The sequence below is a fragment of the Berghia stephanieae genome, chromosome 8, assembly GCF_034508935.2.
Source record: "Berghia stephanieae isolate SIO BIC M18660-M18661 chromosome 8, UCSD_Bste_1.3, whole genome shotgun sequence".
NCBI lineage: Eukaryota > Metazoa > Mollusca > Gastropoda > Nudibranchia > Aeolidiidae > Berghia > Berghia stephanieae.
Window position 1 is genome coordinate 29399677 of NC_088367.1, and position 12500 is coordinate 29412176.

A 12500-nucleotide genomic window follows, 5' to 3' on the forward strand; every position below is an offset into this window, starting at 1 on the left:
AAAATAATTAAAAAGACGTTTTATCAAGACAAGGCAGTAACAGTATAGGCCTAATCAGTAATTAAATTATTGTAGAAAATGTTTGAAAATTGTCAAAGAACGAATGTTACTATAGAATTTTTAAAAAACTCTGATTGACTTAAAACTGATTTTAAAATGATAAATAATGTGTAATATTTTTGAGTATAGTAAACCGAGTTAAACGTGGTATTTTAAATAATTGTTTCAGATTACCGAGACAGGCCCTGATGTGTACAGAGACACGTTATGGAGATTGAATACCCAGAAATATCTCCCAAATGGTAAAAACTTATGTATATATATATATATATATATATATATATATATATATATATATATATATATATATATATATATATATTATATAACATTAATTAAAAATGTTCAGTTTTACCCTCGATTATTTTTAAAAAAAATATTTTATAGATTTTAAAAAAGAATGAATTAGCCTTCTCCTAACTTTCGATATTTTGTAGAGGTGAAGCACAAGTGTTATTACTTTAAAAAGAATAGAATTCAAAATTGCGTAAAATCATTTTAACGGTTGCGTTTAGCCATTATAAGAAAAGAAAGAGGGGCTACGATTTCAGTATCATAACCTTTGCATGATAAATGTCCGATATGCGAGTGATTTATGATAATAATTGTACACACACACACACACACACAACAACAACAACAACAACAACAACAAAATGATAATAATAAAATGTCTTTAAAAAATTAAGATCTTGTCATATTAATCTTTGCTGAATTTTTTATTAAAATAAAATTTCCCCTGCTTTGTTTTCAATTCAATTAAAGTCTTCAAACTCCAAATCACTGCCGAAGAGGTGGAAAAGCAGCTAGAAAACCAAATCTATGGACCTGACACAGGAGTATTTACCAAAAAGGCAAGAGGCTTGAGACTATTGTAAAACGTAACCTTTTTAAGACATAATTCGACTTCAATCTTGCCCTGCACTCTACATTAATATTTTGATTTCTGGTAAAAATGGTTGAGATGCAACTGTAACCAGATGACTTGTGCGAGAAATTAAAGTTGAATTTAATAAGCTCTCACTACAATAGAGTTAAAGTATCAAGTATTTATGTCTCTAATCAAGCCCAAAGCTCATTTCACATAATATCTTTTTGTGGTTCAATTTCAGTTTAGTGTTAGATAAATTCTCCCGTGAAGTTCACGATCGAGCGCTAGACCATGTGGGAAAAAAAAAGAAAAGAAAAAAAAAAAGACACCGGGCCCCCTCTAGTCACCTTGGATCAGACCTGCGCACTTCAGAATTAAGAATTTGGAACTTTTAAGGGAAAAATTATTTACATTATAAATGATCAATTTGTTCTTATTAGTGTAAAATAATGCCATCCAGGTCTTTAAAATTTTTGAATTGACATGAAATCTGCATCATACGAGTTCAAAATATCATTTATGATTTTCTGTTGATCATTTGATGTAAATTCTCAAGCTTTTATTTGTTTTTGTTTATCTTTCTCGCCGGGCAGAGGAAAGTTGGAGAAAGCTGCGTCAGTGGAGTGGTATGTTTATATTGTTCACATACGATATTTTCAGAGTTTGAATTTGTATTAAGTTTTGTTTTCTTCTTTTTTTTTTTATCTTGCAGTTATTCTAAATCAGTTTTTAAACAGAAAGAAAGAATAATCAATTCAGTTTGGTATCGGCTTTAATGGTTATAGTATGAAGAATGGCGAAGATGAAAATGATGATGATGATGATGATGATGATGATGATGATGATGATGATGATGATGATGATGATGGTGATGATGAGGATAATTATGCTAATGATGATGATGATGAGGATAATTATGCTAATGATGATGATGATGATGATGATGATGATGATGATGATGATGATGATGATGATGATGACGATGATGATGATGATATATGTATACGAAACTTTCCGATGATTCGAATATTATTCATCAAGAACATCCCAGAAAACAATTTTGATACATTTACATTGGTTGACACCAGCATCATCTATTAGTAGATGATAACGTTTGACTCACATTTCATATACCATTGCCTATTTGAATAAATCTAAATAGATAGAAATAGAAAAAGGATAGAATTAGTAAGTCTTTCTTTTTAATATTCTATTCTTTTAAAATTCTCCATTTCTTTCCCGGCAAGTTTTCGTAACTGTCTTTCTTCGACTTCCAAAAAAAAAAAAAAAATCCAAACTACTAGACGCACTTTTGTATTGACCAATTTCTCTTTGTTGTTATTGAGGAATTCATTTAAACCCATTTACTTATCTATTATTTTATCATTCCTTAAGACCAAATGATATTAGCAAATATTATGTACCCGTCGCCTAAGACATATAGTTTTCATCTTGCTATAACAAAGACAAAGATACCTAATACTTGTGCTCTACTAGTTTAATCAATGACGAATTCATTAGTAATATAATATCTACTTGCCAGGATTTTTCGGCGGTGTCGTTTCTTCCCAAAGTCCAGCTGGCTGTTGGTCACCAACCAGGGCAAAAACCAAGGAACATTGAAATGGAAAGGTATCTGTGAGGACAGTCTCTCCTCTGTATAAACGCTCTCTCTCTCTCTCTCTCTCTCTCTCTCTCTCTCTCTCTCTCTCTCTCTCTCTATCTATCTATCTATCTATCTATCTATCTATCTCTCTCTCTATCTATCTATATATCTCTATCTATCTATCTCGCCGCTCTCTCTCTTTCTTTCTCTCTCTTTCTCTTCTCTCTCTCTCTATCCCCCTTTCTCTCTCTCTTCTCTCTCTCTCTCCCTCTCTCTCTCTCCCTCTCTGGATTAACAAAAAATAAAGCGTAAAAGCCACACAATGTGCTCAAGACGCTTTACACAGGATCCAGAGTCAACAGCAAAACTAAACCGATAGGATAAAATATAATGCATGTATGGCAGTAATCCATACCATTTCTTTTCGACACTGTTGTTACTAGCCAGGTACTCATTTGACACTCGCGTGCGGTGTGAGAGGATGTGAATAAAAGAAGCCGATTCGAATGACTCAACTTTGCGTCGCCTATAGAAGGAACGAGCTGAAAGTCACTCAGCTCTTTGTTATTGTTTTTAGACAGCCCTTTTAATGATTAGCTCTTACTGAATTATATAAATCAGACTGTAAACCTTTAAGGTTACACACGTTTTGTATGATGTACGTTACATCCGGATGTCGGTTGTTGTGGGTATTATACCTAAACGCATGTCATCAATGGAGCCTGCATCCATAGATTTGTTTTGATGTGTTAATGAGTGGACCCTACCCTTTTTATACCTAGTCAATTTAGTATATTATTATTACATCTATATAGATAGTAACACCTCCGTGTCTCCGACCCGTCCACAGGCTTCGCCGACTCTACGCTCGGCTTGATCTGTCCACGTTGCTGAAGGAACGAGGAATCGACACTGACCTGCTCATGCCCAAGCAACAGACGAATCTCAACGTGATCTTGATGCAAGACCCGTCCGATCCCGCCCCTTTCCCGCCTTACCTCCCCTTGGGCGCTTTTGACAACACGGAGTTCGATTGCTGCGTCCCGGAGGAGTGGATGAAGTTGGGAGAGACGACTTTGGCTGTCCGTCCCATTCCTGCAGTATGTCTTTTGCCTGAGATTGACTCGGACAAATACAGTGAGTGAATCTGTTTTTTTTTTCTCATTTCTTGTCTTTTTTTTTTTTTTGTCGCTGCGAAGATGGTATGAATGGTAGCGCGTCTGACCGGTATTTAGATGGTTCGATTCCCTGTCGAGACAGGCTGACTTTTTGGCTTTGGGATGTGTTTTTCTTTTTTTCCCTTTTTTTTTCTTTCCATTTTGTCCGACACACCTTTTCAGATTTTGATCTCCTGTTGAGAAAGCCTAATGTTTCGGGGTATCATACGTTTCCCTTGTGTTTGAAATTCACCGCCTCCAATTTGTATTATGTTGGGGTAATATTTTAAGCGAAAATGGTTTGAATTACAGAATTCGAGATATGTGTAGGCTGCGAAAGTAAAAGCCATACTAAAACTCCTAGAAGCTGTGGACTGTACAAAGTAATGAAAACAATGAATATAACAGCTTTGATAAAGACCAAAATATTAAGCACGGAAACAATAAAACCATTAATACAACCCGTAAAATCCAGACAGACGACAGAGATATATTTAGCGCGGCTGGATATGATGACGATGATGACGACGACGACAACGACGATGATGATGATGATGATGATGATGATGATGATGATGATGATGATGATGATGTTGATAATGGAATGGAGTTCGTGAATGATAATCACCGAATAATTCTCTTCCTTCTCCACAGAGGAACCCACGGACCCGAGTATAAAATACAAATGGTTCGATGCCGGAGTACTCGATTATGACGCAGGGAAGGATTTATACTATGTTCAGAAGCTAGACGAAAACTGTCGAGTATTGGATCCAGATGGCAATCGAGTCGTAAACAGGTCTATAGACCCAGTAACTGGAAAACGAATCCGGTTACCGAACCATTTTTGGGTTGAGAGATGGCGTTGCATGTTTCGTGCGGAGGATCCGCGGATATTTGCGGACCGACTCAACTTCGCTTTCAGGTTTGGACGAGTCCTAGCTATACTCGTATTATTATGTATTCCATTTACGCTAAGCAAGGATATATCAACTGACTCTACACCTCTGTTTTTCTTTTTTTCTTTTGTTTTACCTTAAAAAATATTAAAGTAACCTCTTTTAAAGATAAGTGACATACCATCAAAATCACCAATTTTGTATTCACTGTTTTCAATAGAGGGCAAATCATGTTATAATTTATGACCGAAATCGGGAATTTGTTGACCTGGAAGAAAATACCTCGTGAATTTGGGTTTACAGTCTTGGGTCAAAATAATTCCCAATATCGGATTTAAAAGATTGTGTTTTTTTTTACTTTACCCACTTTCCTTGTTGTTTTTATTGGAAATATGGAAACTTGAGAAACAGTGATGCCTGCCGGAAATGTCAGGCAGCTCCAGAGACCAGCGATCACACCGCACTCCACTGTCCAGTTACTAAACTTGCAGGTGGATATGGAACAGTTCTTAGGGCAGAGGAATACTTCCGAAGCTGGGTTGACGAAATGAAGTAGTAGAAGATGTAGCCATACGCTACTACTACTACTACTACTACTACTACTACTACTGCTGCTGCTACTACTGCTACTACTACTACTACTACTACTACTACTACTACTACTACTACTACTACTACTACTACTACTACTACTACTACTACTACTACTACTATTGAAATACGTGTCCGATTAAAATATGATATTATCTGACCGCTCAAAAACATTGTCTGTAAACAATTATAAAGGTATTGATCAATCTAGTTAATAATTTATTAATTCTACCCTTGTACATCCAGGTCACGAAAACAGTGTGAATCGGAGCTAAGGTATACGTTGTACGTGGACTGTATGCCGATGGATGGTCTGGGTACGCTTTCACAGGCAAATTTGGACTCCATTGAGTGGAGAGTTAACTCGACTCCAAAACTGACACAAACAAAGCGGTATAATATAATATTATACTATCTATTCAGCTGTTTATACAATGTAGCTTCATTTTCCACATAGAAATAATAAAAAAGTGGGCAATTCCTGGTTGAAGGTTATACAAATGTAGGTTTAATAAATTATCAGGAGTCAATCGGTAGTTTAGTTTGCTAAGTAATTATGCGCTTCAAGTAAGCAAACCCGTCAGTCGAACAGAAAATGTATTTAACACGAGGAAAACAATAACTTTCCCTGTGAGTGGAAAAGATCGTGCCCTTTATTGTTCTTTAATCTGTTTTGATTCCCGTTTAATGCCTTCCCTTATCCGTGGCCTACGCATGTCTGCACGTTGCCTATCATTTGCCTCCATTACGATCTGTCCTCTGCCTCCTTCGTGTACTCGGAGTTTGTAGGGATGTTGCTTGTTGACAGCCTCGAAACTAGTCAGGAACGTAAACCTCTGACGACCACGAGCTCTTTTTCCTTCTATGTAGCCACAAAGTGTTAGGCTTTCAATGTTCCCTCGTCGCTATACATGGCCATGTTGGTTTTCACAATCTGCATGGGTTTCCTTACTCTACGCACAATTACTTCGTTTGTTATTCTATCTGACCATTTGGTGTTTAGCAATCTCCTGTACAACCACATTTCGAAAGCTTCCAGGCGGTTTTGACATTCTTTGTATAGAGTCCAGATTTAACACTCGTGGAGGAGAGACGAGAGAACGTAAGATCGGATCACCTTAAGTTTCGTGTTTATTTTAATACTGTGGGGAGAGATGACTGGTCTTAGATTGTGGAAGGTGTTTTTAGCGAGCGCAATTCTTTGTTTGATTTCTACAAAATCTCTAGCGTCGTTTGTGATGGTTGCACCGAGATATCTAAACTTTTAAACTTGTTTGAAAGTTTCCCCTTTACTGGTGAGGTGAAAACATAGATCTGGATTTTGTTTGTTAACGACCATGCACGCGATTGTCTTGACGTTCAGAAAAAATCTCTTTGCTTCGCTACCAACCACTAATTTGTCAAGCATGATCTGAAGGTCTAATGCCACACAGAAAATAAATGGTCCTTTTGTCAATGGAGACTTGGTCTTTCTAGTTCCTTCTTTATCCTTAGAGATATTACATGTCCCTCGTTATTTTTCAAGTTGACGACCCTATTTAACGATCGATAATTGAAGTACATGTATTCTAGCAAGAATGAAAGACTTAACTTTGTGAATACTAAGCTGAGTGAAGCTGTCAGCTATAAAACACATTTAACAAGATATTCAAAAGTTCGAAAAAAGGCAAAATAATTAACACGAAACCCTTTGGGTTTACAACATTTCGTCAGCTATAAAAGAAGATTTTTAAACGGTAACATTTGAGCTAAAATCTAGAACAGACTGGAAAAAAAGGTATCTGAGCGTCCTATGGGGATTACCGACGTCGTGTGGACCTTCTGCCATCTTGTTTGAAGTCTTGTATTTGAGATATTTTGAATATTTTATCGATATTTTAAATATAGGTTTTCTGGCCGAATTATTTTAAAAAATGACTCTTATCCGAGTAACGAATTTTTGTACTCATTTTCCTTCACAGTCGAGTAACCTTTTAATGCCAAAAGTGTTTTTAAACTCAACCAACCAACCAAACAATTACATAAACACCAAGTACACTTCTAAAACATACCGCTTTAGTATATTTGCAGTGAAAAAACCCCCCAGAAAAATGGAAAAAAGACGTATCGAAAGGTAGAAAAAAATAAGGATAGTTTCCTCTTTAATGAAATACTGACAGTTCATTCGCTACCCTCCTCGCTTCTTCTTTTTTTAATACATAATTTCAATCATTGGTTTGAAAGCCTAAATTATAAAGATGCTATTTATTCCTCATTTTAGTATTATTATGGTTGAATCAGATTGGGAAAAAATAATTTACATTGATATCAGTTGAGATTTTAAAATTTGAGACACGAGTTCTTTGGAAAACGTCATCAACTCTTCATTATAACAAAATATGGAGTAGGCAATTGTGTAAGATAAAGATCCGAAGAAGTAAAAGCGTGTATGTAACAGTTCAAGAAAAATCAGAAAGAAAAACATAAGAAAAGAACCATTCGAAAAAATCAGCAAGCCTGACTGGGGAGCAAGCTGATTTTTTTGGGGGGATAGTTATTTTTCTTGTAAATTAGGCAATTCGATCAACGAAAATGAAGACATCAGAAAACGATAGCAGTTGACCACCAATGCATTCAACCAACTCCAAAATTTATGGAAGAGAAATAACATAATCAGTGAGAATAAACGAATACAGTTTTACAAGGCATTGATTATTCCGATATTGACATATAATTGTGGAACCTGGGGCCTCACAAAAAGAACTTAGTAACTCTCGATTCATACCATGCAAACAATTGCGTCGCGTAATCGGAATCTATTGGCCAGAGACAATTACAAATACTGATCTCTATGAAAGAACCAGGTTCCAGAGACTGAGTACAATAATAAGATAACAGCGATGGAGGCTATTTGATCACATCTTAGGTCGAGATGCAAACATCCCAGCCCAAACTGCAATGACAGAATATTTCCTTCATGACAACACATATGGAGGGAGACCACCAACATCCATAGTAACTATCCTGAACGAGGACCTCTCTACAAATGAGAAATTTCTGGATTCAGATGAGGCCGAATTAATCCAGAAGAACTAGGAAAAACTGCAGTGCCCTCCGTACTGAAGTCACAACAAGATCTTGACAGCCTCAAAACTCTGACCCAGGACTGTGACCAATGGAAACAATTAACAACATGGATGGAGAGAGCAGCTATACTCATCGCGGTTTTTAAAAACATATGTGACTGAATCACACTATTCTTAGCAAGCTTCTTTCAGACTGCGAGGCTTACTACTACTACTACTACTACTACTACTACTACTACTACTACTACTACTACTACTACTACTACTACTACTACCACTACTACTACTACTACTACTACTACCACTACTACTACTACTACTACTACTACTACTACTACTACTACTACTACTACTACTACTACTCTTTTTCTAGTATTTTTCTTTCTGTTTTGTCTGGCAGTCTTTCATAGTCAACCTTTTCAGATCTTACAGTTTATAATGGGGCGTTTCAATTCAATGAGAATGTCATACCTTTACTCGACTTGATATTCGCCTCCTTCTCTGTATCCAGTTCACCCCTATATATTACCGGGGTTACAATAAATGATTTGATACCTTATGTTGACACCAGAATACAAGAGGCCAACAAAAAGTTGTTGAAAGAGGTGTCTATGGAGTACTGCTGGGTGATGAACAAGTTCATCCTGGACGAGGAAGTCAGGAAATCACCGGCGACTTTTGCCTTCGTCACAATCCCATCAGCCATTGAAAACAAAGTTCCTCAGAAAGGTCAGTATCATAAGTACCTACGTCATCATTCTACTGAAATCAGTAACAAAAACAAATAACAAAGACATAACACCGAAACGTCAGGTTTTTACGTATTCTGACCTTGTAATTTTAAAAGATCTGTTACATCTAAATTTGTTTTATTTAATAATATTACTCATTATTAGATTTCATATACAAATGCATATATTAATATTATTTGACCTACCAACTCAAAAGGGTTTTGTTTCGAGATTAAATGGATGCTAAAAATCGTCTTGAGATAAAAAGAATAAATAATTTTGGTATCTCTGATATGTTACATTGAATATACTAATATTTTTGTAATGTTACAAAAGAAATGATCCATCCTTGTCACTTCAACTATAAAGTTACCTTTTTGGCATGCGGTTCATGGCAACGTATTACTGTTTTGAAACGAAATGTCACACATTTATTTGTGTATTTATTTATTTATTCATTTATTTAATATTCATTTTAGTTTGTTTACAACATCCCAGCATTGATCTTTTTTCAAAATCCCCATTTATATCCTCTTAGGGAAAATTGATATACCGGAATATGACTATCAGAAACAAAGCGACAGCTTTGCCTACGCGTCGATCTACACCTCGAAGAAAAGCGTGGCTGCCATGAGACTCGTCAGAGCGGAGTGTAACACATTGTTGACCACCTTGAGCTTCTTCAACTTTAAACTCAACAAGACATTCAGGCTGGATGAGTTTGAATCACTGCAGTCCCAGACTTCAACAATGGTAAGGTGTGGCATTCTGGTGTTTAGTTAATAACTAGAGGTGCCTAAATGAGTCAGTAAAATGGAGATAAAGATAAAGGGAGTAAATCTGACTCATGAATGAACAACACATAACAAACGACGTTTCTGCCTTTGGCCTTTTTCAAGTAAATACAAAATACATATATATTTAATAGATTGTCATAATAATATAGGTGAAAATTTGTAAATGTGTTTGTAAGTGCGTGTGTAAGTGTGTGTGTGTGTGTGTGTGTGTGTACGTGCAATGGAAGAGAGAGAGAGATAGAGAGAGAGAGAGAAAGAGCGTGTGTATGTGTGTGTATGTGTGAGAGAGAGTGAGAGAGAAAGAGGTATAAGAAGCATTGCGAAGCCAATTGAGCATTCTCTTTAATCTATATAAAATACACTACTAGATACATTAATATTAATATTAATTTGTTTACTGTTGTCGGTGCTAGGCCAGCAATTATCTCCGTGAAATATGGGTAAACAACCTGAAGCTACATATACGGAGGTCTTTCATGGATGTACGAAGAGGTTGGTTCAACATCTACGAGACAGACTGGCGGATATACCAGATATCCAAGATGAAGAAGTTAATGGAAGTCGTGCGATTCACCATGCAGGTTTGCTTATTTCTGAAATGCCACTTTAGTGATAATAATATGCATTTACATAGCGCAGCATATCTCCTGAGAAATGGTCTTTGCAAGCGTTCAGCATTACGACGTAGTTTTGGTTGATAAAAAACGTAAATATTCTATATCTTTATAAAATGATCCAGCAAGCTAAACACACACACACACACACACACACACACATATATATATATATATATATATATATATATATATATATATATATATATATACACACACAAACATACACACACACACACACACACACACAAACAACAAAAACAACAAACAAAAAAAAAAATACAAATAAAAAACAACTACAAAAACCCAAACAAATTCAAAAACAAACTACACAAAGAAACCAAAAACGAAACCAAAAAAAAACAAAAACAAAAACAAACAAACAAAAAACAACAAAAAACAAAAACAAAAAAAAAACCCCAACAAAACAAAAAATTAAAAAACAACAACCACAAAACACCCCAACAATACAAAAACAAACTACAAGATATTGAAGACATTGTGGAGCTCTTAACATTAAAAATTGTTCTAATATGTAATTGAGAGAAAGTCAATGCAGAAGGTAGGATACGGTAGTTGCTTTGTTGTTTCGCTGGTTTTAGAGAAAAGATATTGGATAAAACAAACAGAGGTATTAAACTAAAATCGATTTTACTGAACAGTTCCAAGTATAGGTAAATGTTTTAAAATGTATTTCTGAAATGTTGTTTTATCACGCCAAATCGTGCACCAGGTAACGGCCCGTTTGCTTCACTTAAACAGAATGTTTCAAAACATTTACACTAAATAAACGCTCAACTTAAACGCACATTTTGTTTTTTTTATCAAAGTATATATCCAAAAGCCGAAAGTTTTACAATTAAGTAAAGGTATAATGGAATCAGTAGAAAAATAACAAAACATAAATAGAACACTATCATTCTAAAAGAGCACTTTCCTGCTCACTTAATTTCTTGTTATTTTCAACATAAGTGCCTGCTCCACTCACTTTTCTGAAATAAAAATTCACCCCAAATACCTGAGCATACTCAATGTCTCAATCGTTTCTATGTTACATGTTTTTGTTGAGAATATTGGCTATTAAGCTTAAATGCTGGCCTAATAACTTCGCGGTGTTTGTGTGTGTTGAGCCCGTGACCTCAAGAAGTCGGGGAAAGAAGACTTTTTGGCGGGTCGTGGATAGCTCAGACGGAAGAGTCTCAATCTCCCCGGCCAGACGGAGTTGTCGTATCGGTAAGGTTGCGGGTTCGATCCCCCATCGCCGCCGCGAAGTTTTTATTCTCTGTTGTCTTCTGGCACTTTCTTACTCATTTCATTTCTTGTTATTATCATTCTAAGAGGAAAACGATTGTAGCTTTGTTAGAGTTTAATAAAATTTTCTTCTATATTCTCCCCAGGACACTCTTCGATTCGTTGTGATGGAATCTTTACAGTGCTTAACTCGCCACGTCCTTGACTTCTGCTTCTCCACAAGGCACTGTCGCAAATCTTACAGATGGGGGAAAAGCTATATTGAAAGTCCCTTTCCGTAAGTTAAATAATAGATTATAACATGAAATCGAGAATCTCTTGACTAAGTTTGTTTTGTAGTATCGTAGAGTGCGTCAGTCCTATTGGAGCTTATGGGACCATTAAAATTCAGGTCTCTGTAGAGTTAAAAGGATAGTAACAATTACTGGTTGATTTAACAGATCGAACTGTCCAGTCGCTGCTATGGGGCTCGTTATATATATATATATATATATATATATATATATATATATATATATATATATATATATATATATATATAGAGAGAGAGAGAGAGAGAGAGAGCGAGAGAGAGAGAGAGAGATAGATAGATAGATATATGTAAATATGACGAAAAAACAGAACATTGAATAAACTTGCAATCTATTTTATTTTCCTTTTGCCCGTAAGTTTAAGAATAATAATAAATAAATGGCATTTATATAGCGCTTTACCCTGTTGTCACAGGCTCTAAGCGCTTTACAGTGATATAAAACAAAACATATTACAGTAAGTTTAATGCTCTCAAACTGACGTAACGAGACCAATTAAAAATATTATACAATACAACTTTAAAACGGGGTCAATATTAAAAATGAG

At 35.6% G+C, this 12500-nt stretch overlaps 1 protein-coding gene across 1 annotated transcript in view; it reads left to right on the forward strand.

Moving 5' to 3' along the window:
- LOC144978482 (dynein axonemal heavy chain 1-like) overlaps positions 1 to 12500 on the forward strand; it is a 169865-nt gene that overhangs the window by 3447 nt on the left and 153918 nt on the right. The window contains exons 3-13 of the mRNA XM_078924625.1: positions 230 to 302; positions 826 to 914; positions 1525 to 1557; positions 2475 to 2563; positions 3388 to 3674; positions 4349 to 4619; positions 5431 to 5577; positions 8821 to 8978; positions 9519 to 9733; positions 10191 to 10358; positions 11789 to 11919. Coding sequence (XP_078780751.1) covers positions 230 to 302; positions 826 to 914; positions 1525 to 1557; positions 2475 to 2563; positions 3388 to 3674; positions 4349 to 4619; positions 5431 to 5577; positions 8821 to 8978; positions 9519 to 9733; positions 10191 to 10358; positions 11789 to 11919 — 1661 coding nt within the window. The remainder of the gene's footprint in view (positions 1 to 229; positions 303 to 825; positions 915 to 1524; positions 1558 to 2474; positions 2564 to 3387; positions 3675 to 4348; positions 4620 to 5430; positions 5578 to 8820; positions 8979 to 9518; positions 9734 to 10190; positions 10359 to 11788; positions 11920 to 12500) is intronic.